The sequence below is a fragment of the Apis mellifera genome, linkage group LG14 (assembly GCF_003254395.2).
Source record: "Apis mellifera strain DH4 linkage group LG14, Amel_HAv3.1, whole genome shotgun sequence".
NCBI classification, from domain to species: domain Eukaryota; kingdom Metazoa; phylum Arthropoda; class Insecta; order Hymenoptera; family Apidae; genus Apis; species Apis mellifera.
Window position 1 is genome coordinate 1,605,316 of NC_037651.1, and position 26,026 is coordinate 1,631,341.

The following is a 26,026-nucleotide window of genomic DNA, read 5'->3' on the forward strand; positions in this document are numbered from 1 at the left end:
GAGTACAAAAGGCACGTTTACGGACAATACGTATCACCGTATGGCTCGGAATGGCTTCGCCCTTTTGATAGGCTCACTATTAAGTACCTAAACTCACTGTCACTGATATCTTTCTCTGTTGACAATGGTTACCCTCCACACTGAGGCTTGAATTACGACGTTGCGAATGGATAGAACGGATAAATGCCACCCGATCTTTCATCCCCTTTTCCCACGTGTTTTGATAAAAAAAAAAAAAAAAAAAAAAGAAAAAGAGTCGTTAAATGCAGGAAAATATGTAAGGTATAATTCTCAGGTGCATTTAGACTTTCGTACGTATAGTCTTGTGTAGTCTGAGATAGAAAATCTTTTCTCAAAAGTTCTGATGGGAATAGGATCAAGTTTGACACGTTAAAGTTATAAATTCTATGATACAAACGATTCATTTAAGTGAGATGTAGTAATTTGTTCGTTGTGCTTGTTTGTGTAGGCATTTAAATATTTTGGGTGTCAAGTTTTCGTTTTCAATTTTGAAATGCAAGTAGTTGCAAGTTTCGAAAATTTACTTAATGGATCAATTTTATCCATACATAAAATAATACACGTAATACATGTGTTTTGAATAATTAAATGAACAATATATATGAAAATATTGTATTGGTTCTATAGAATGATTTGTTTAACTTGTAAATTAATTTTTGCAGATAAATAATGCATAGTGTAACTTGTTTTATATGAACTAAATTTTAATAGTTTGCCTATTATGTTTTCTTATCTATCATTTGTAATATATGATACATTATTATATATTTTAGAGTTAAGTTTAAAATTGTGAAATTCTTTCATATGAACATGAACTCTTTATTAATTAAATTAGGAAGAATTAAAAAGATTAGGCTAATTTTTTACAATGCATTTCTAATATAATAAAATACTTGGAGTTTTTTCTATAATAATTTTAAAAATATTATATTTATTCGAGATTATTATTTAAATGTCTTTTCAAATATTTTTAATTTAATTTTAATACGATGTGTTATTATAGGAAAATTGAACATAAATATTTTAAATTTTAAACTGGAATTTAACTTATCTTATAATTATAATTTTTTTTATATTATCATTGCAATAAATTAACAATCTGATTATATTGCTTATTCTTTAACAAATTCATATAAAATGAAGTATTAATACTATTTAATACTGTTATAACATAAAAAGGATTTTAATAAAAATATAACTATGCATAATAATAATATAGCATTCTAAAATAAAAAGCATTAAAACATAAACTATAAAAAACAAAATTATTTATTTATGAGGATATTAAAATATTTACTTTTTGGAGAGTCAATTTTAGAGATCAAAATATACAAATTACAATTAAGTTTAAATCCTTTATTCTCTATTTTATAACTAAAATAATATATAAACTTCAACCAACTCGTATTTAACTTTTATATTTGTTTTCGCTTCTAGATTCAATCCTATTCGAATATATTAAACGCATATATACAATTTCTTCAAAACCCGTTGAGAATATATAAAAACTTAAAAAGACTTAAATCAGGATTAGAATCAGAATCCATTCCCTACCGATAAGTAGAGCGTTGCCAGCATAACAGACCCTAACAATAATTGTTTGTTATTGAATCAATCGGTACTACTAATTGACATTTAAACCAATCTCCCGCCCATATTTCTTGCACCACTTATAAATAGGTGATCGTGTAATTACTCCTCGAGTTTGTATCTCCACGATAATTTCCGATCGTTCGGCCAATCGTAGAACGTATAAATTATACAGAGAGAATCTCCATCTCTGGTGATAGACAAAGAGTATTTTTAGTTCCTAGTAAAACGTTTATTATTTACGCCAACTTCAAAGGCAACACTGATGTCTCTGTTCTCTAACAATGGCAACCCTCGAAGCGGTTTGAATTACAGCATCGGCAACCGGTTGGAGTGGATAAATGGTACCCGATCCCGGTTGGCACGTGATGCAAAGTAGGGTCAAGAAGCCGAGTATCTAGACAAAACTAAGGCGTACCGAGTTAATAGTGCAACGACCCTTCCTCGTTTGTAACGTGTACGGTTAAATTGCTTCACCTGGGAAGGAAAAAAATTGGAGCGATCGTTCCCTCGAGTGGTCCTCGAGTGTTTTTTTTTTTTTTTAATTTCGTTGACTCTTCATGAGCAGAATTTTTTTTTCTCGCTCGCTGGAGGAGGAAGAGTTTAATTAATTGATGATAATTTTTAAATTTGAAAGCTAATGATCGTTGTAAATAAATTGATTGTAGTGGAAGATTAATAAGATGGAATAGAAAATTATACTATTGTATTTTGAATAAATAGAATTTGTTTTTCATATTTTCCACGAAAGATATAAATATTATCGAGAAATGTTAGATAATTTGATAAAGTATTTCGTTAATTTTAAGAAATTATAATTTATAATATTAATATTAATATTGACTTTTATTAGAATAGAAATGTAATTATTCGTATTGTGTTAAGAATATAACATAAAATAATAAAATAAAGAAATAAAAAAAGATGAAATAAAACTTATGATAATTTTATTCTCAAAAATGTCAATAAGAGTTACATAGAAAGCAAATCAATTTTATCAAAATTAATTATTTAAATTATTTATTTTTTATTAATTAATTATAATTTTTCAAAAATTATACTTAATCGACTCTTTCATACGCAATATTTAATAAAAAAATATTAATATTAAATAAAAGATTCGTAAAACATTGTCGTTTCTTAAATCTTTCCAATATTTTTGTATAATATCGAAGATGAATTCTGATACACTTTGTACTAACAATGCATTTTTATCCAGGAAGAAACCACTTCTGAAGTCGGTGGGCAGTGTAGTTGTGTACCAGAGTGTCTTATTTCGCGGTTGTGAACTCATCGCAACGTGTAGAAATCATCTGAAGTAATCACCACATTTTTGTTCTCTGCGAAATAATAACTAGGTAAGTATCTTAAGGACGTTGTATCATCTGTCTAATAATGTCAGATATCTTAATATTTCACTAACAATATGATTTGATGCAATTGGAACCGGAAAAATATAATTATAATGCCCGGTAATTTTAACCCTTTTGAGATTAACAGAATAACAAAATGAGTTTTTTTTTTAAGGATCAGAAAATTTTTCTAACACATTCTAAGATAATAATTTAATAGGTTTTTAGTTTTGAAAATTTGACTTAAAATTTAATTCTTTTTTTTTTTTAATTATTATAAATTATTGAATTATTAATTCATGAAAATAAATTATTTAAATTTTATTATTTAATATCCATCTCAAATTTAGTTTTAAGTTGTTAATCTGCATGCTAAAAATATTAGAAATATAATTCTTGTACAGATTATGAATAAGTTTATAATTTAACGTGATTCGTGAAAATTTACATTAACATGTTTTCAAAATAAATTCTTGAAGTTAAGAAAATTTAAAAAATGTTTAAATTGGCCACTTTTGAAATTCGGTTATTTACTTGTATATTAAAATTCTTTTTCATACTATCGTAATATTCGTTGTTAAAAAGAAATATCTGTCTTAAAAGGGTTAAATAATTTCGAAAAATATATTAAAATTATGAGGATAATATTAATTATATAATTAATATCTAATATAAAAAAAATAAAAATTTTAATTTTTTAAAAAGAAAGAAAATAAAATATTTTTGTAGATGGAAAGAAATATTAGAAATATTGTTTCAAGATCGACGAAAAAATTGTTTTAATTTTTCGCTTGAAATTAACGATTCTGCATTAGTGAAAACTGAACAAGGATCAATCAATCTTTGACTTAGAATTTTTCCTTAGATCCGCGGTGAGACCACAAGTCTAGTATTACTTGTTCGATCTGGCATAAAATGTCTTCCGGTAATATCGTGTTTCAAACACGCATTAGCCATCTAGTCATAATCATTATATATCTGAAATAGCATTGAAATTGATATTAAAAATATTCTTATTAAATATCGATTTTTTCATCCAAGTTTTGAACCAAACTTTTCGTTTATTGCTTTCAAACGAAGATGAGAAATAGATTGTAAATGCTTTTTACAATAGAATAATCGATTGAGTCTTCAAGAAATGAAGAAATCTTCCTTATATATTGGAAAAAATGTAAAATATCTTTGTGCTAAAAATTATTTTCTAAAATTTCTATTTTATTCGAAAAATAATTATGTGAATATGAAATTCAAAAATATTATTTGTATAAATTTCAAAGGATTAATATTCAATATTAATATGCTGTCAATTATGTCGTTAAAAAATATCTTTATTTGAAATTAAATACATAGTTTCAAGTCAAAAAAATATCGCAATACTCTTCATTTAATTTTTTACAAAACTTCATGGACTTATCAATTATATATTATTTTTGAAAATTTAACTTACTTAAGAATATCTTACTTATTTTTAAAAGTTTTAAAAATTTTACTTATAGATTGAATTCCTTTTATATTACAATTAGAATCATTTTCTTTTTTAACCATAATTTATCATTTATTATTTCTTCAAAAATTTCATTAAAAAAAAAATTGTATCATTTATCCTACAAATATATGTACCAGAGAAAACAAAAATTATAATTCTCGTTATATACCGTATAATGACGTTTCTCTTGTAACAGCATTAATCTCTAAGAAAGAAATTAAGAACGATCTATAAATCGGAGAATTTTTCTTCAACAGAAAATTATTTCCAATTCAAATAAAAACGATCGTAAGTGAGACTGTATTGCTTTCTATTTCTCGAATGGAGGCCGCGAAATTTTTGCCAGTTCTTTCTTCAACACGCGCAGGATTCTTATGAATTTTTTTTCTTTTGCTTTTCGAGAGACAAGGATATTATAGTACGATAATACGTTCTATAAAGTGCATGCTCCCAAAGAGAATAACCGCGTCATAAACTTATAATGACAAGTCACGCGATGTTTTCCTCTGGTCTTTTTTTCCATTCTGTGTGTGTTCCATGTTGCTATTTCCTGTTGGCGCAGCATTCTTTAAATTAAATTAATTCGAAATATTATTTTCTTCTATTTTAATGAGATACTCTAAATTTCTATAAAATACTAACCATTCATTAATTTAAAATATATAATTGCCATTTAAAAGTTTTACCAACTAGAAATTTAAGAAAATACGTCACCTTGTAACAAAAATTTACTTCAATCTATCACATCTCTCGAAATCCTTCTATGAAACATGTCCATCCACGTATTTTCGCATGGAGACTTTCGTAACGGAATCGTCGCGACACTTAACGAGACTTTTGCCTTATCCGTGAACAACGAGGGGGTGAAATATTCCAACGTGTTTCCCAAAGCCTTGACAAACACTCGATATTCGACACATCCGGATCTTAGTCGCAATTTAACGAATGGCGTCATTCATTCGTTCGCAAGTAGGGGAATCATACGGGCTCGTTCCTTCGTTCTTCCATCCCTGTTCCTCCGCCTCGTGCACACACGCTCTTCCTCCTTTCCTCTTTTACACCGCTCTCTCCCAATGGTTCAACATTATGCATCAGGCCAGGCAATATGCCGCTGTTTAATATGTGGGCCATTTCAGTACGTTCAGTTCTTCTATGCGTGGATCAGGCATAGGATACACTTTAAGGCGGAACTATCCCCGAGTAAAAAACAACGCGAGCGCGAAACAATGACCGTGGTCGCGTCGAAACGCGGCAGACCGAGGGTTTTCCTGTGGTGTCGATGGCTATTGTGTCGCCTTTGCTACAATCTGCTCGGCCTCGGTGAGTGTGTCATCCGTTTGTCCCATTTTTTTTTTTTTTTTTTTTTTATGCCGCGCTACTTGTGTCGGCATATCGAGGATTCCACGATCAAAACATTTTTAAGGGATGCGTGTTGGAATTATTCTAAAAAAAGAAAAAATTAATATCTGTTCTCAGTGATGTTATTTTATTTTGAACGAATGTTTTTCATTCAACTTCTTACAGTGTTCCTGAAATGATTCGAGAATAATAAGATATTTCGCCTCAAAATAATTTTTACGTGGATTTTGAAAATTGGATTCGAATATTGTAATTTTATTGAATTAATGTTCATTGGCGAGAAAAAGAAATTCGTCTCGTTCGTTAAGAAAAGGTTAAACGATACGTTGGAACGTTTTGTTTTATGAGAAAGAATTTGACTGGGAAAAAGAATACGAGATACGAGACAAAAAGTTTATGGAATGTTTTTTGTTTTCCGATATCGATAATATTCTATACCTATTCTTTTCTATTAGGCCGTGTTACTGATAGTGTTCCCTATTATTACTTCAAATTTTACGATTACACGATTCATAGGTTATGTGCGGCGATAATTTTAGTGAATACTTGTTTTTTAGTCGTCGTTAAAACGGAATGCTTTACACAATCTTTTGAAAAAATAAATGAAAAATGAGTAAAAGATTTTTGGAGATGAAGATAAAGATATATTATATATGTATATAGTGTGCTATTTTCATTTTAATTTTATCTTAATTTTTTTTAAATTAACAATTAATAAGTTGTTTTATTTGTGATGATAATTAAGAGCAAATTTTCATTAAAATTTGCTGGATATAAAATTTGAATTAACAATGGAGAATGTTATTAATTACATTATTTGGCCCAATAGAAAAAATTGCTGTAATATAAGAAAATAAAAAATATTCTATAATTTTTGTACACACTTTGTGTATTCTTATTAAAAAACAAGATCAAGATAAAAGATAACAAGATTTATAATTATTGCAATTAGAATTTGTAGGAGAAAATAAATATAACAAGTATAATAATAATAATACAATAATAATTTATTTATAATTCAATAATTTTAAGCTAATTTTAAATTGATACAAACGAATAATATTTAATAAAACATTTAATTATTACTTTAGAATCTAATAATTTCATCGCTGATTATTTAAATGTGTTTTTTTTTTTCATTATATTTTAAAGTTTCATCAAATTCTTTTTGTTTTTTGTACATGATATAATTGTCATTGCATCGTATAGTTTTTGTGATAAGATAAGGTAATAAGCTTCATTTCGTATTAATAATAATATAAATGTTTTTGTTAGAGGAAAAGCGAAACGTAATATTTCGAGTTGCACGAAAAAACAAATGTAAAATCAGATCTCAAATATCATTACAACCATCCATTATTCGAACTCTTTATCAGCCGAATATTCCATTATCGGAATGTTTTATTATCCTTATAATATGTTTCATATTATGTGTGCATATATCCTTTATACAGAATTTATTTATTGCTGTTATTTATATTACTGTATTTATTCCTTCTATCAAAAATATCAAAGCTAACAGCCAAAACAAAATCTCTCTGTATTTCAATATGAATATTTACATCGGAATCGTTCACGGAAGTATAATAATTTCATGGAAATGGAAACGGATAGGGTTACTAGGTTGGAGCAAAATATGAAAATATTAAATGGATGAAAAAACGTTATTTTAAATTTTAAATTTCTATGAAAAATAATACGCATTCTCTAAAGAGTACGATTTCATTATAATTTAACACATCAAACACATTATGGATCATAGATTTTTGTAGTTTCTATAATTTCATATTAATAATATGGATTAATTAAATAACTTGTAATTTGTGAAATTTTGCAAAATTTTATTAATAATATTAATCCATAATTGCTGAGAAAGAAGGCTTAAGAATGCAAAATTTTTTAAAAACCATTAATGGAATTTCATATTTCTTTCTTTATGAAAAATAATAAATTATAATAGAGAGAAAAGTAGAAAATATAGTATAATTAACATTATTATTACAATTAACTAGTCAAATTAACAGGTTTCAGATTATTTGTTTTTGCAATTCAAAATGTACAAGTGTTCTTGACAGAATCAATATTAACTTTCATTAAAATAGAAACGTAATTATACATATATAATTATTTTCATCATATCTATTAATTTTGTAATTTTAATCGCTGCTCATTCAAAACCCATATATAATAAAATGTTGCCAATTCCATTGTTAGATATAATAAGAACGATTAAATAATTCTTCTCAGATTTTTTTCTTAATAAACATAAATAAAGAAATAAACATAAATAAAGAAACTTTAAAATTATAATAAACAAATTATATTCTTATTACAGAAAAAAATTCCAAAACAAAATTTCCAAATTGTCAAAAAAACTCTCTTCTTTTCAAGAATCACGATATAGGTTAGGTTAGATTCAAAATACAGATTATTTTATAATATTACAAGACAATTTTTTGAATCATCTAAACTCTTAAAATTTAATGACAAATCTGACAAATCTGTTTCTTCATTTCATTAGTTACAATGCTCGTTTCGTTTATTTATTTCAAAATATAGGTTATGTTACAACGAAGTTTCACTTGAACCAGATAGTGATAATCGGTTAAAGCGAATTTTTTGGGTCATCTAAATCGGAAAGCGAGCGTCACGTGACGCATGATAATGATAATATGAAAATTCAATTACGTCACCAAATTGTGCGCTAACACCAGGAATTATAAACGGTCCGCAACAAATCCGACCTGTCACCGACGAATTGTCTGAATTGTCGGCAATGAAAGGTTTCCGGTGTGTGGAAAGTGGCCACTGCCCGCACGGGCGAATTTTTCACGGTTTTACGTTACACGTCTTGAAATTCATCGTTCAAGACCGCTTTCACTCTTCCGTGTAATTCCACGAACAAGAATAAGCGGTCTTCTGTAATTCTAAACGTGAAATTTTCTGCCATAAAATTTTATCGACGCGCGCCCCCTTTTTATTCCACGAATTTCCTCTTATAATAATCCAATTAATATATTTAATCTTTTTAAAAAGAATTGCAAAGATATTTGATATGTGGAATGAGGTAATTTTTTAATGCAATTTTAATGTAATGTTTCATTAATCGATATAGTCAAAATTGCTCGTAGGATGTTGTGTAGAATAAAAAAAAATAAAGAATTGGATTGATTCATTATCGTGTAATATTATGCGTTTAATTGTAATTAAAAATTGTATAGATTCTCTATATGTTTTTATATTAATTGATAATTAGAATAATTAGAATAAGTTAATTTTTTTAATTAATGTTCTACGGTTGTTGAATTATCGGATATGAAATAGCTGATTTCACAAATGTAAAAGAAAAAAAAAAAAAAAAAAAGCATTAAAAATTTAATATTTAAGTAACGCGGAATAATATTTAATAGATATTAACTCGAACCTCGAAATGAATAACTCTGAGCTTGAGTACTGTTTCATTAATTATAAAATTTATTTCATCAAATACAAAAATTAGTAACAGTTATAACGGATGAAATTATAGTAATAAACAATTTATTATTGATGTGAAAAATTTAAACTTAACAAACAGTTAACAGTTTCATTAACAGTTTTTATTGCCTAATAAAATAGGATAATTTAATATTATACGATATGTTTAAATTATAAATAGATAAATGAGTATATAAACTTTCAAATTAATTATATGGTGTTAATAAAATACGCGTACCCCGAATAAACATTATTGAATATATCTAAAAGCTATATTTGTACCTTGAAGACACCAACCCATATCGAGAATCGATATATCGTGTCTAAATTAGGTCATTGTCAAGAATTGAACTATATACGAATACGTGTTTTTTCTCAATTCTGAAGAACAATTCTTTCTCCCTGTCAATCTTCTTCTCTCTACGTATTATCGATTTATCAAGAAAACGTATAAAACGCATTAATATAAATTATATATTGCTCGACATTTCTTGTTAATATAATACATCTTTTTTATCTACGCGGAACATTTATGCATTCTTCTGTTTGATACGATACGATGCAGCGGGAAGTGATTTCATTATCGTGTAGAGTTTAATGGGTTACCACAAAACGAGCGGTCATCTATTACCACGAAGCATGTGGTAACAAGCGTTGAGGTACTTAGTTTCAGCTAAAACATCGTGTATGTACATATATTACATCGTTAGATCAAAATGGGATATTGGTCTCGTAAGTACGATAACCTTGTGTTCAAATTTTTAATAATACGATCTTTGATGGAATGTTTAATAATTCATTCAGAAGTTTGCGCCATTCATTTTCGAAATTTGGTCTTATTTCGCGAAAAAATTTTTCAACGCGATTCTCGGGATCATCAATATTTCATCGAAGTTGCACTTTGTTTGATGAAAATTGTCGTTGTATAAAATTTTATTTAATTTAATTTTTGTGGTGATAATAAGATTATTTAAATTGAAATATAAGTAAATTATTAGATTAGGCAATAATTTTGAAAGAGATTGTGTGATTCTTTTCGTTTACAAAAAATAATTCAGTTAATTAATATTAATTCTTGTTATTTTTGATAATGATTGAATTCCTCTACAAAATACATTATTTTCAAAATATGTAAGTTAATCACTTTTTACTTTTCAAAAAGTGGAATTTCTTTTCATTTAAATTATGTTATGTCCATTAAAAAAACAATAATTAAGAATTAAATAATTTTATAATAACAATTTTTAAAAGATAGAATGATAAAAATAAACAATGAAAAAAGTTTTATAGAAATCATGCAATTATAGTTTTACACGTTTTATTTAAATATTTTTCCAAGATTGCACTCGCAACTGCAATAAATCGATCCAGTAAAAGTATAAAATCGTTTTATAGCTCATAAAAATATTATTTTATAGCGATAAAAATTTAAGACAAATCATCGATTGTGTATTTCGCGTCCAGATTGTACAAAACCAGCCGAAATTAAAAAAATAAGAACAACTTCCCTTCACAATGAGCATAACGATCTAATAATTTTACCATAATTGAAAAAATAACGCAAAAAAAAAAAAAAAAAAATAAAAATATCGCAAATAACATGTGTATCCTCTAAGATAAAATTCTATATGAAAGAAATAATCTAAGAACAAACATCTAACAACAACAAGAAGAGGAAAAATTTTACGAGATAGACAGGGGGCTATCGATAGAAATACCGGAACTCGAAACAGGTGAATCAGGAATCCGTATATGGCGGAAAGACTGGCAGATTGAATCCCCACAAATTCAATGATAGCAACGAACTGTAATCGAATGAGGTGCGCGTACACCTGAACCGAATTCTTCGTTACAAAACGAATTAGCATTCCCTTGACGAGGGGGTTGTTCCAACGCGAGATTTTATCGCTGCGCACACACAGAGATTCGGTGGTGTATACATATATGTATACATATATACATATCTAAAGGGCTTTTCGGCCCTTGAAAAAGCCGGCCACCACGCACGTGCACCCCGCCACCCTTCCGTTCAAGTCGAAAATCACGGGTGTCATTGTGGCCTGTAGTTATACGATGGACCATGTAATCGGCCAACCTCGTGGAAGGTCGACCAGGCCAATCAACCTCCATTGATTCACTCGTCGTCGTCCTCTCTACCGTGCCAACAATCCTCCAAAAGTTACCCTTGAACCGAGAGACCCACGGGTTAATCTTGCTCCGTGTTTACAAGCCGGATAGAGAAAATATTTTCTTGTCACAGGGTGGAGGCTGCACGGTTTGAGGGTTGCGAAAAGTTGCAATTTTTCCTTTCCCCTCCTCTTGAACCCCGTTAACGAGGAACGAGATTACGTAATAGGAGTTTGGATGGATGGGAGAATGAAATAATATCCGGAATTTTCGTGGAGTCTGGAATTTTTTTTTCTTTATATTTAATCATTGTGTGCGTTTAAGTCTTGTAATAATGAAAGTGACTTAGTGGTTTTTTTTTTTTTTTAATAGATAGAATATATTTATATATTTTGTAGTATTTATTTTTGGGAAAAATTTTCTAGTTAGAATTTCGTATAATTTTTAATCAAAGTTGAAATATGAATTATGCATATCTTTATCGTTGTTAGATTTGTATTCTTAATGATTTATATATTGCATTATTTTTATAGCAAGAAAAATAATTATACAAATGAATTTCAGAATTACTTTTCAATTATTGAAAATATATTTATACATTTTTCTTTACTTTCATTAAATCATGAATTATAAGGTTTTAATTTTAAGATTTTTTTAAATAAATCGTTTTATTTCTCAACAAACAAAAAAATTTGAAAAATATAAGACGTTTATAATTATCAACAACAATTTTCAACTTTCATCTTTTTTTTCTTTCAATTTTTTACTACTTCTTGAATTCTAAATTCAATATTTGCATCAATTATTTAAAGATAAAATATTTATCTTTGCATTTCGATAATTTTCCAAACAAACTAATGACAAACAACGTACGTGAAAAAAGCTCAAAAATATTTTTTTAACAGAAAAGAATGTATATCTTTATTTTTCGAAGCGACAGTGAAGAGATAATTGATTTTATTCGATCGTGTCGTGGGATATTTTCCATAAACAATTATTTGACAGTGTTCTTCACAGATCACAATCCTTGTCCCTTCCTCGAATCGTAAAACCGGTCTGCTTTTTCCTATCGAACGATCTCTCCAAAGTTGGATCAAGAGTTCTCTCGGGCTATTCTCTGGTCTATCCAATTAACGATTCGCGGATCGATCATTCCGGAGAAACGCAGCTTTCCTCATTGAGAATCGTGCCAATGGCGCAGAATGCTTTTTAAACTTGGCCAGAGGTGAATTTACGGCTTGATACTCAATTGGCTCTACGTGGCGAAAAGTAAGTTGATTTCTTGGTCATCGATTGGGAAATTCAATAGCTTGTTTGTGAAATGTTCCGCTTTTATTTCCTGGATTTGAGTATTCATTCTTGAAATTATGCTTATGAAACGTAATGACGTAATTACAAACGTAAGTTTGTAATTATCTGTTTATCGAACAATTTCTACTTCAGAAAAGAAGAAGAATATTTTGAAAAAAATGAGAAAAATAAAAATTAAACGAAATATACTCTCAGATTTTCTTTTGAAGAATCAGAGATTTAATTTTCGTTATCTTTTTATAATAAAATATAGCATATATATTATAACATAGATAAGGAAAAAAAAATAGATTTCTTCTATTAATTCATATTTTTGCCTCATAAACTAAATTACATAAATATAATATTATATATACTCCATAATTTTATTTGTATTCATCTTATCATCGTTTACAAAAAGAGGGAAAAGGAATCATTTCATTCATTCGTATTAATTATGAAAAAAATAAAATGCCACTTTACTCACTATTTTAAAATAAATATTTTCGAAAGTTAAGTAAAAAAATTTTAATCCACGGTTTCAATTTACTTTTAACCCATACCGATACTCGATTCCACCCTCAACACGGAACACCCTTCGATAATTACGGGGTCGCCGACAGATTGAACAGTTTCTTCACCCCCTGGGCCGCGTTTACACGGATCACGTTCATTTCGCCAATGAACCCCCTGAAATCGAGTCTACACCACGCGGTGCGTCGAAAATAACTACCCTTCTCGGTCGATCGGCCACCGCAGCGTTTCAACCCCTCCCCCCCTCTTCACCGGACGGATTTTCGCGGCTTCTATTGAACGGACGATCTCGATCCCACACCCGATCGAATAGTCTTCGAATTGTACCCAATTGTTTTCCTATCATTGTTGAAACGGCATCCTCTCTCTGATGTTTCATGCGCCCGCTAATCGTGCGTTAAGCGGCCCCGTAAATCAGAAGCGCATCGGACCGTGTCGGTCCCATTTGTTCCACGAATATCCCGCTCATTTGTAATGGTGAGTTTCGGGTTAATTACAGTGGCGAGTGATTCCGTACCGAATTAGGAACGAATGTTGTTTTGAACAAGGAATACAAGGTAATTGATAAAAGTGTTTTTTTTTAATTTTTTTCTAAAATTGCAAACGATTTGAATATTTTCTCTCTTTCTTTTGAAATTTTAGAAATTATTTAGACAGAGTGTAAAGAAATATTGCTATTCGTAGAAATTTGTAGACTCGGATACAAATTTTCTTTTTTCTTTCTTTATAAGATATAATAGCAATTTTTAAAAATTAATTTTTATACATTGAACTGATTCTTCTGTTCAAATTGTTTAGGCCAATTTTAATTAAAATCTTATTTAAAGAATATTTTTATACTTTTATATTAAATTAGCATTTTTATCGAAAGTAGATAAGAAAGTAGATGGAAGATAGATTTTCGAAAAAGAAGAAGAAAGTAAAAGTTTTTATTTATAACACGATAATCAGAATAAAATTTCTTAATTTACAATGACAATATCATATCTTTCCTGATTGATATCTGTGATATTTTTTATGCAGTACGATTAGATACAGCTGCCGATACGAATTCAACGATCTGTGATAAGATTTAATGAGTATGCGATAGAGCGAGGAGGAAAAATATTGGGAATTTCGCATCGGTTCGTTGATGAATTTTCGATAACGGGCAGAATTCGTGAGAATTCTCATCGTTGTTTCGCGAATTTTTAAAAGCTTGATCTCGATCTGTCAAATACACGTTTGCGACGACTTTCGTAGAATTGATATGACAAACGCGGAAAAAATTTACGGAATATTTGAAAATCGTGCTTAATTGCTTTCTTTGTTTATTCGTTATTAATCGTGCGTCAAGTGATTAAGTTCTCCTCGTAATTACGAATAAAATATTTACAAAAATATTTTCTTCACTTATTCTAAGTAAAGTAGAAAAATGAGGAGATCGATAAATTATTTTCCAAGATATAGAATTTTAGAAAGAGATTTCTTTAATGTTAGACGTTGAATTATCGGTAGTCGAGGGGAGAGTTAATAACTCGTAAAAATAATTGACAGAGACAGAGGGGTACTATCTTCTTATCAAGTTTCCGTTCGTTGATAAATCTGGCGAGAAGAAGATCGATATTCAAACGAAATCAAGACGAAACATCTTGGGGGATTATTTAAGGGAGACGATCGCGATAGTAAATTTTAAAGTCAGTTGGGGTAAGAATAAGAATAGGGATTCGATGATAAATCCAGTGAATTGCCAAAGTTTTCCGATGGAATAGCGGTGATAACGGAATGGAAGAAAGTTTGCAGAGGATCTGTACGATGGTCGATTGCTCTTAACATATTGCACCAGTGATGGACTGTTGCTAATCTATCCGTCCCATTACCAAAATTGCAAATTAATTAAACGTTAGTATTTCTTCTTAATAACTTTCTAAAGAAGAAGAATTATATATTACATTAATGAAATATTATGATTACGATTAAACTATAACGAGTTATATATGAATATAATTCTTTTCATATGGAATATTATTTTGAGTTACTTGAAAATCAAACCTTAAAGTATAAAGTATTAATTGCAGAGGATCTGTACGATGCTTTTGACATATTGCATCAGTGATGGACTGTTGCTAATCTATCCGTCCCATTACCAAAATTGCAAATTAATTAATTTAGTATTTCTTGTTAATAACTTTCTAAAGAAGAAAAATTATATATTACGTTAATGAAATATTATGATTACGTAGAGTATAACGAGTTATATATGAATATAATTCTTTTCATATGGAATATTATTTTGAGTTACTTGAAAATCAAACCTTAAAGTATAAAGTATTAATTGCAGAGGATCTGTACGATGCTCTTGACATATTGCACTAGTGATGGACTGTTGCTAATCTATCCGTCCCATTATCAAAATTGCAAATTAATTAAACGTTAGTATTTTTACAATATTTCTTGTTAATATTTTCTTTCTGAACAAGAAAAATATATTACGTTAATGAAATATTATGAGTATGATTAGACTATAACGAGTTATGTATGAATATAATTCTTTTGTTTATATGGAATATTATTTTGAGTCACTTGAAAATCAAACCTTAAAGTATTAAGTATTATCCTCGTAATACTAATTAGATTTCAATGCTCCATTTTATCCTGTTATAAAAATAATTCTAGGAAAATTTGTATATAAAATATGAAAAATATAAAACTGATTTTACACACTCAAATAGATTTTCCATTGAGAAACAAATTGGTGTATGCACAATCTTTTATATTGTACGTATACACATATTTTCATTAAAATCAGATTCTCCAAAAACGAATTTTCTTATATAAAGATTTTTTTTATACATATTTTATTATCATCGATAATAAAATATTAAATGGAACATTTAACTCAACACTGAATATTCTAGAATGAATTTAAAAATAAAAACAAAAATTTTGTTATCATCCTTTTAATCTAAATCTAAAAATGAAATAAATAGCAAATAACCTAAAAATAAAGGGGCATTTGTATCGATGGAATTTCAATAATCCACGTATTCCTTCCGAAAAATCTGCAATAACGTCGCAATATCTGGCAGGTAACGCGAAAATTTATTTTGGTGGCATGCAACCACGTCAGCCGGCGTTAGACCGGAAGATTCCTCCGCGTTAACTTTGCATTTCGCATCCAGCATCCCCTGCTGATACGAGGGTGGAATCGATATCCCGGCAATTTTCTCAATTGCATCCATTTCGATCCTGTCGGTGACAGGGGCATTCCTTCTCTCCACAATTTGTATATTAATCCTGTATTATATCATCATTCCTGTTGTAGGATTTTATAATAGGAAATGGAATATAATAAATATGGCGAATGCAGATAGAATAATATCTTTGCAGGATAACACTTTATCTTCGTAAAGAATATTTATTAATTACAGGTTAATGTCTTAAAACGGCAATTAGCTTTAAGAGCATTTAATTAATTAATTAATACTGTGCTGTCGAATTACAATATGTTAATTGGGAGCGATTTCAAATTGAAATCAATTTGAACAATGAATTTCAAATTCATGTATTTATAATAAATGATTAAATGTATCTAAATAATCAGAAATTAACTTTATTAATATCTATAATATCTTTTATCACATTTATTTGTCGAAAATTTTTCACGAGATATTTTTAAAATATTTTTAAAAAGGTAAGAGATTTTGAATTTGACTATCCAAATTCTAAAAATTCAAATTCTGGTTAAAATTAATATTTTACATTAAAAAAGAACACGTCAGAAATGATTAAAATATTCGAAAATTTTCGATCTGTTTCGAATTAGATACATTTCGAAAAATATAAAAATCATACGTGTGATACGAGATTTAGGAGCCCCTAATATCCTCCCCTTCTTTTTTCGAAGGGAAGAATAAAAAAGGCCACCTCGAACCAGAGGGTGTAATTAAAGGGATGGCGAATCTAGATAGCGCTTTATACTTGCTGCAGCATCATGCTTGTTCACCCGTTGAAGGTACTTGCACTCCTCTTGAGGAGGGAGTGTTTTACACCCTTGGGACATACGATCTATCAGCGTTGTTCCTGCCAGGCGTAATCACCGCCCTTAACCCTTTCGTTCTTAAAAGATAACGATTACGTCATACACGAGACAATGGCATTTTGTATCTAAATTATGAGACACGGTAGCGAGGATCGACAATTAGGATGATAAAGCCGGTGAAGGGATTAATCATCTAAATGATTGTAGCCGACGAAAGGGTATTGAAGTTGATGAAGTGTAGATTGAAATTATATTTCGATATATCTTTTGGTCGTTGTTTCGAAGAATATTTTTCGATGTTGTTTTTAGAATAATTTGGTATCGAATTTTTACAAAAGAAATTGTTATTTTTCATTATATTCGATTTAGGGTATATATAGGATAAAATAATATTTAAAAAAATTTATTAGTTTGGCTATTTGTACAATTAATAAATAAAACAGAGGTTTTTAAGTTGAATAGTTTAATTTTATCTTCCATTCTTTAAAGATTAATTAAAGATTAGATTTAAAAATTTAATGATTAGGAAAATTTATCACTTAACCCTTGCCTCTCTCAGATGAAAATTCATTCGTTATTAAAATTCTTCTGAATAATTAACATTCAGAATATATACTGTGCAATCTATTTCCATATTTCATAGTCAGAATTTCTAACGAAACTTCCTTGAAAGCAACAAAATTTGAGAGCAATTTAATATTCAAATCATTTTCATACATTTTATACTATTCAAAATTAATACAATTGACTTTTAATTTTGAAAGCATCGTTGCTTCGATTCACATATTTTGAACGAATAAAATTCTTTGCTTTCAAGATCTATTATATATAAAATTATTCAACCAAAATAAAATCCATTTCAAAAATAATCTGTTCGAAAAAAATGTTATTCAAATTACAAAATTTCCTTGAAATAACATAACAAACTTTAAACTTTCAACAAAAAATAATAAATCGTGAAGAAAGAAAGAAAAATTACAATAATTTTCCCTAAACAATAAAATAAAAGTTAACGAACGATAAAATTATCTAAAAACGTCGAGTTGAAACTAAAAGTCAATGCTCAGCCCCGAACGATCCACTGTTTCGCGTGACTCGGGGAATTTAGGTATTCATTTAAGTTTCGTTTACGTTTCGTGCGGGGGATGCAGTCATCCTGCACTCTCTCGGCTTATACGTTTGCACCGTGTGCATCATGAACGGCTGATGCACGCGAGCCAAGATGATCGCCGACCTTCCACCTGGATAAATTGGTTCGTAGGATACTACCGGGCATCACGGCAGGTGCTTTTACCTAAGAATCGTTTTACTTTTACGTAAATCTTTGTTAAACCCGGGAGCTAATTTTCTTCCTCGTGAAAAGAAACTAGGCATAGGGACAAATTGATTTATACGTATATAGATTGTGTTCAAGTTAAAAATTAATTTTTTCTTCTCAATCTTTATTTATCTTTTTAATATTTTCGATTGAATTCATCCAATATATAATATAATAAAATAATTTAATAAAATAAAAATACATATTTTTAATATCATCTTGGATAAAAAGTATCAAAAGTACTAAAGTTTCAGATATAATGTATTAAAAAGAAAGAAAGGAAAATCCATTTCAAAAATTAAAGTAACGATCGGATATTGTTATCGTAAAAAAAAAAAAAAAAGAAAAAATCGTAAAATACCTGTAAAACGGAAGCCTGTATCGAACGAAGGATCAAGTTTATTGGCAGTGTGCTCGAATGTCAAAGCGCATCGGCTGACTTAATCGCGGCAAGGATTGGGGGAGGGGAGGAGGAGGGAGAGGTGCGGTGAATTTTTGTGCCCGGATAGAGCACACCGTAATTTCGATGGTCGAATAAAGAGAGATGCGGACGGTTTTTCGGCGGTTTTTGATCGCCGACTGTAAAACGACACGCGAGCGGATCCGTGGTCGCCGGCGCAAAAAAGTAATTAATTTCTTGCCCGTCCATCCGTCCCCGCTTGATGCGCGCAAGATGCGTGTGTATGGGCATGGTGCACGTGTACACCGGATAATTTCGAAACGCAACGAAATTTCAGATCGTCGTTTTATTTATTCATCGTGCGCGATATGTGAATATGTATTCCTCCTCCTCCCCGCCGTGCGTTTTTCATTTGTTTTGTTTTCTTATCAAACAAAACTGGTAAAGGGGAATTGTGGATATTCCAGAATTGAAATTGTTGGGGGGAGGATATTTTAGAGTTTTCGATTTTTGAATTTGTATTCGTTTTATATTAAGTATACCACAGTTGGCTAAATTGCGCGAATGTACAAGGAAATATATATATATATATATATATATATATATATATATATATTCATCTTGCAAATAATTTTGTTCTTTTCTTTTGTTTTAATACTAGTAAATTTTCCAATATCGTGAGGAATTTTTAATTTCAATTTCAATTGACACATTGTATATATATATATATATATATATATATATATATATATATATATATTCAAGTAAGATATCTATTTGAGATATTGAAATTAGTATTTACATTGAAATAAGTATTTCAATATGTTGTATATATAATCAAAATGTTCGATTTTTATTAAAACATTTTATGTTTCAATGATCGACACATTATAAATATATTTCGATATATGATTTAAATAAATTGAATTTTACTTTCGGTACTGTATTGGAAGATATAAAGATATCTATTATATCACGAAGTAGTAAGTAAGTAAGAAATTAATGTGCGGATAATTGGTCGATACAAAACATCGATACGTTAGAATATATTGCATAACGAAAGTTGTATCGTAGTATTATTATTCGTGACTCACGTGACGGTGTCGAACGTATGAAATTACAAGACGTTGAAATTATTAATCGTTAAAGAGGTTTTATCGCGGTAGAGGAATCGAAGATTTCAACCGATTGCGAACGATTGCCGCTTACTCTCCCGAGTGCACGTTAGGCGAAGCGTTAATGTTCCCGAACTTGTAACGAAATTAAATGTAATTGCATCAACGGTGACCTAGATCCGATGGGCCGAGAGTTAAGTTATTAATTACGAGTTTCAAACTAATTACTCGATATTAATTTATCGAACGCTCTGTCTTTTGTCCGATCTTCATCGTGCGAATTTCGTAACCCAGTTTTCACGGAAGAGATATATTTTCTTTTTTTTTTTTTCCTTTTTACGAATTTATCGTTTTCCTTTTATCGATCCATGTAAATATATTTTATCAATTTTTAAAAAAGAAAAACTTACTCGCGGATATCGATAATTTAATTTTGATGAGTGAGAAAGCTTCTATTTTTGTGTAAAGAAGAATTTAATATATTCTATTAATAAAAGAAAAATTTGATAAGTCACATCTAATTTTTACAATTATAATTTTATTTTGGATCTTCTCTATTGAAACAATCTCATTAAGATACTAGAAAAAAATGATGATTTATATTTTTATTTATTCATTAAATATCATAATCATTATTTTAAATATTTCATACATATTATATGTGTTTACTTAAATTTTTTATAAGTAAGTATTAACTAAAATATGATTTAAAAAGTGTGAATAAATTGCATATATACAGTAAGTTTATTTTTAATTTAATTGTATAATTTAAAAAATTATTAATGAATAAATTCATTCGTTCAATATTAGCTTTTACATTATACAAAGATTCAATTTTTTGCATGGAACAAATTTTAAGAAATGATTATAAAAGCTCGACCAAGTAAATTCTAAATTCTCGTATGATATCTTGATGATATTGAAATTTTTGAATTTTGACTGATATTATATCAAAAAATTATTATATAAAATAATTATATTACAAATATGAAACAATTATTAGAAGTAATTGTTTTAAAGGAAATTCAAAATATATTGTAATCGATCTTTCATTTTTTTACTCTGTTAATCAAAAATCATCGAAATACAGAAATATTTCGAGAGATCAGAAGAACTCTTTAAAATGCTCATATTCGAACGCGTGCAAATATTTAAGATGGTGGATGACTGGTGGAAATCTCGATCGGGAAAATGTGTTTCCAGTCAGACCAGTGTTGGTTCGTTCGAGGCGAGGGACCGAAAGATGCACTCAGCCCGATCACATATGCATCCACGATGTTATTCGAAGGCTTTCCGCAAGCACATGCTTCGATTCACAGTGCTATGCATTGATGTTGCTCTCAAAGGATGTTATAAATTGCACGATAATTGACCCTGTCTGTTTCTAAAGTCGAGACCAGAACTTAGTCGAGATCAGAAAGTATTTCGACTAAGAATCCTCGAGTTTCTTAGTCAAAGTAGCGTTTGCTTGCAAATTTCTATGATTTTGTTTCGCATAAAATGAGAATTTTAAATTTTAAATTTTAAAGTAATTTTCAGAGAATTACTATTTTAAATTACAATTTAAAGTGAATTTTTTGGACGAAGTTGAGAGTGTAAAATTTTTGAAATGAGAATTTTAAATTTTTCATGTAATTTTCAGAATCACGATTTTAAATTTAAGATGAATCTGGAATAAATTTGAGAATTTAAAATTTTGGAAGTTTGGATAAAGCTCGTGATATTGGTATGAATATTTTATTACATGGTATGAAAAATGAATAAAAATGAAAATGATATTTGGGCTACAAAATGGCAATACATGGAAAAGAAGAGCAAATTTGATATGCATATTTTTTATTATAAAAATCAGAAAATTTTTATCTCTGAGTGGTTAAGGAATAAGGATAGATATTTTAGATTCCAATGTCACAATATATAAATAATATTGCGATATAAATTTTTTATTTCATATGAAACTGAAGAAATTAATTTTTGTTTTTCAATGTCAAAATTAATAATATTCATAAAAAAATATCACGAATGTTTTTGAATTTTTTAAATACATGTAAATGTTTGTAAATCAAAAATATAATTTTTCATATTGCTGTATAAATATAAGAAAATAACGATATAAATAAAAATAAAGAAATTAAGAAAATAATAATAAAAATTAATTTACAATAAAGTAAAATGTTTACTTTATTGAATATATTATACATAATGTCTTTCTCCTAATTTTTAAAATCTTCGTTTTATCGTCGATATAATTAAGCTTTTGGTCGTTAAAATCGTCCATAAAAAAATGGTTCAATTTGCATAAAGAATGTGACAACTTTGACGTTATTAAAACTTCATAAATTCGAAAAGAAGAATAATGAATGCGTGATGAAACTACTTTCATCCGCTTGTTGTAGAAATTAATTAGTATTAATAATTCAACCGTAGTAAAAAAATTTCATTTTTCTTTTCGCTAGTAAATTCCCAGAGAAAAAAAGGTATATCTTTATCGCCCCATTAACCTCTGCTATTTTGTTATTCATCAAACTTCCTTTTTTCCGTATTAAATTTTTCCCTCGTAAAGATGTTGACACGTAACGGAATTGTAATTTCTTTTATCACCATATTTACTTCGATTAAAAAAATAATATTATAGCAGACCTGGACACGTTCGAAAATTACAAACGCTAAAATAATTAGGTAATTTGAGATAGTATTTTAAATAATTTTTTTTACATGTTCAGAATTTGAATAAAAAATAAAAATAAATATTACCAATGTTTAATTAATTTGTATATTTGGGTAATTGCTATATTTACTTGCACGATACAATGTTATAACTTTTATTTTGGATTATTCTGACATTCTTTTAAAATAAATTCAATATTATTATTATTATCTCAAATTGATATTTTCAAATAACAATATTGGAAATAACAATTCGAAATAAATAGTTATCTTTTATTTTAATTTCGAGTAAAATTTGTTTCTTGTTCTCTGTTATAGATGTATATCGTTTAAAATAATTTTAAATTTATCTCAGATAATTTAGAAATTTTATTTTCGTAAAGAATTTCATTACTTTATGATAGAGTTTAATGATCAATATTATAATACCGTAACAACGTAAAAATTGCTTTTAATTTTCTGATTGTGCCGTTGAATAGTAAAAGCTTGAATAATAACTTTTGCCTTGTCTAGATATTCGATGAAACAATCGTTAATTGCTGTACTTCATTTCGCCATGAAATACGATCTTAATGAAATTTCTATGCAACTTTTCGAAACGATTTTTTACATCGAGGATCTTCCAGATTGATAGAAACGTAATCTAGCCTGATTAAAACTTGGAAATTCGACGTAAGACGGCCTGATTGGAAACTACCCCATTTATGGGCGATATCGAGGTCGTCGTTGCACTCGATAGGCCTTTGTTCTTTTGAAATATTGAGTTCGATTTCGGACTTCTATTACTTTCTCTTTTACGAAATTCATCTAATATTTCCGATTTTGTTTTCATATTATTTTATTTATAATTCTCATTATGAAAATTTTGTGTTTGCATTTCGTATTAAAAATTTCAAATTTTATTAATAATATAATTTTGTTTTTAAAATTTTGTTTCGATGTTCTTTCTTTTTTAAAGATGAATCGAAACTGGAATTTGTAAAATTCGAATTTGAGATTTTACGATCTTTCGAAATTCTTTCTTTGGCTTTTTCCGCAGGAAATTTATTTTTTTCTCCACACTGTAATGAAATAATAAAATTGTATTATTTAAAATAAATATAAAATTTACAATTGGATTATTAACTATTATTAGTTAAATAAGAATAAATTTATATTGTTAGAATATTCTCAAAAGTTATTTATGTAAATTATTTTTATCTCTGTTTCGAAAATTTTAATTCATAAAAATAGCAAAAATAGCGAAACGGTTTCAAGATTTGAAAACTTTTTCATATTTTATAATTTCAATTTTTCAATTTCTCTTATTAAATTTTATCTATTTTCATTAATTATCTTACATCTATATATGTAATTTTTTAATTTTAATTTTCTAATACAAGTAATATGAATCATTAACATGTATCTTTTGATCCAAATAAATAAAAAATTCAATTCTTATTTCGATTTTGCTGTACTACTAATCTGATATCTGCTAAATTTATATTACTTACCTCAAAAATTTACATTTTCGCTTCGAAAATATGTTATATAAAATTAATGTACGATTTGAGAAATTACATTACACTCTCGTGGACAATTATATTAGACATTATATACATGAAACGTGTAGAAAAAAAACATAATTCTTATTCATTAATTTAAAATGACAACGAGGAACTCGATCACGCGACATTGTTTGCAACATTTGTTTTGTTAACAATCACGATCGAAAGAATATTAACAGTTTGGTCAATCGCAATCAACAAAATGAATGAAGTGATCGAATTTCTTGTTGCGACCACGAAATTTCAGTCGTGCCTCGTAAATACTTCACTTTGATTAATAAATCTCGAATGTATAGTTTTTCATGTTTCACGTTTCATGTTTTGATTGTTGAATTTATCCGTTTATTTATTCGCGCGGGTCCAATGTTTTTAGATAGATACGTATACAATCGTTTATAAATAGATCAAAGAACGGAAAAATATCGACACCACACCATAATAAAAAAAAAAAAAAAAAGGAAAAAAGAAAAAAGAACTTCAATTTGAAAATTTAAAAATACTTTTATTGCCTATATTATGAAACAATTTTGATACAAAATTAGATTTTTTTATTGAACTTTATTTAAATATATATATATAGAGATTAAATATAAAAAATATATCATACCATTATGTACTATTTATTAAATATTATATTTCATATTCATTTTCATAAAAAAACACTTTGTTAGAAAATAGAATGTGCAAATATCCTCTAATAAATATATTAATTTTTTTAATTTTAAATGATTTTTGAAAATTTGAAAAATATATATAATCGAAAAAATAGAAGAATTTAAAATCTATTCTATAATTATTTTGGTATACAGCCCATTCGAATCATTTTTGCAAATTAAAAAAGAAAAAGAGAAAGATATATAGAAAATGGCATTCAAGAATACTAAAAAAAAAAAAAATTTAAAACCCATTCGAAACTTTAATTTCCTCCTCCAGAGCAAAGTTTTCTCCGCTACACAACTCTTTGCGTTTCACAATTAATTTTTCTCTGATCAAATTTCCTCGCCTTTCAAATATACAAAAAACAAGAATTTAAAAAAGAAAAACCATTCTCACCGAAACCAAAAAACCACTCGTGTTCGAATATCTGCGGTCGATATTCGCATTATACGATAATGCTCGCGTCGACTTGTGTGACGCGGTGAAAGAGGAGCCGTTCGATGGAAAGGGTAGCGAAAGGAAGGAAAAAAGAAGAAAGATGGACAAAGGGCGAAAGAGAGAAAGAGGGGAAAAAAAGGCATCGACGCGATGGTCGCGTGGAGCCACAGGTATCCCAGGACCGCGTACCCTACAGGTCGTTTCAGCGGACCTCACTCATCTCCTCCTTCCTCCTTCTTTCTCCATTCGTCGTCGCGTTCCCTTCCCTCCTCTCTCCTTTTTTTCTTCCCCTCCCTTTGCTTCCGCGTTAGTGTCGAATCGTGCTCGTTCCCCGCTTTGCCTTCTTCGCTCGTTCTTTCACTGTCGCGCCCGGCTCGTAAAGAGGCTTAGAGCTAATACCTGAGCGTGGATCACCGTGGTGAAAAGAAGGTACAGTATGGCCACGATTTTATGGTCACCTTGTGCTATGCGGCATGGGCCGAGGCCGAGAGCCGCGAGTTTCAACATTTTCTCGCCTTACGCGCGCGTTTACGTTTGTTTAACGGGGGATGTTTCTTCTTCATCCCTTGTTTCGTGGTGGGTCGGTTTAAATTGGTAGGGTGGAATTAGGGATTAGGGAGGAACGTTTAT

The 26,026-nt window shown here is 28.7% G+C and overlaps 1 protein-coding gene across 20 annotated transcripts in view; it reads left to right on the forward strand.

The window, feature by feature from the left end:
- LOC409711 (kazrin) overlaps positions 1 to 26,026 on the forward strand; it is a 162,383-nt gene that overhangs the window by 8,446 nt on the left and 127,911 nt on the right. For 6 of the 20 annotated variants that reach the window (XR_003306017.1, XR_003306018.1, XM_016916336.2 and 3 more), the window contains exon 1: positions 5,608 to 5,769. Coding sequence is in view for 16 of the 20 variants with exons in the window: in XM_016916336.2 (XP_016771825.2) it covers positions 5,676 to 5,769 (94 nt within the window). In the remaining 4 variants the exon portion in view is untranslated. Of the gene's footprint in view, positions 1 to 2,830; positions 2,970 to 5,606; positions 5,770 to 26,026 lie in introns of those variants that run through there. The other 14 variants (XM_016916332.2, XM_016916335.2, XM_016916334.2 and 11 more) reach the window with 9 other exon arrangements.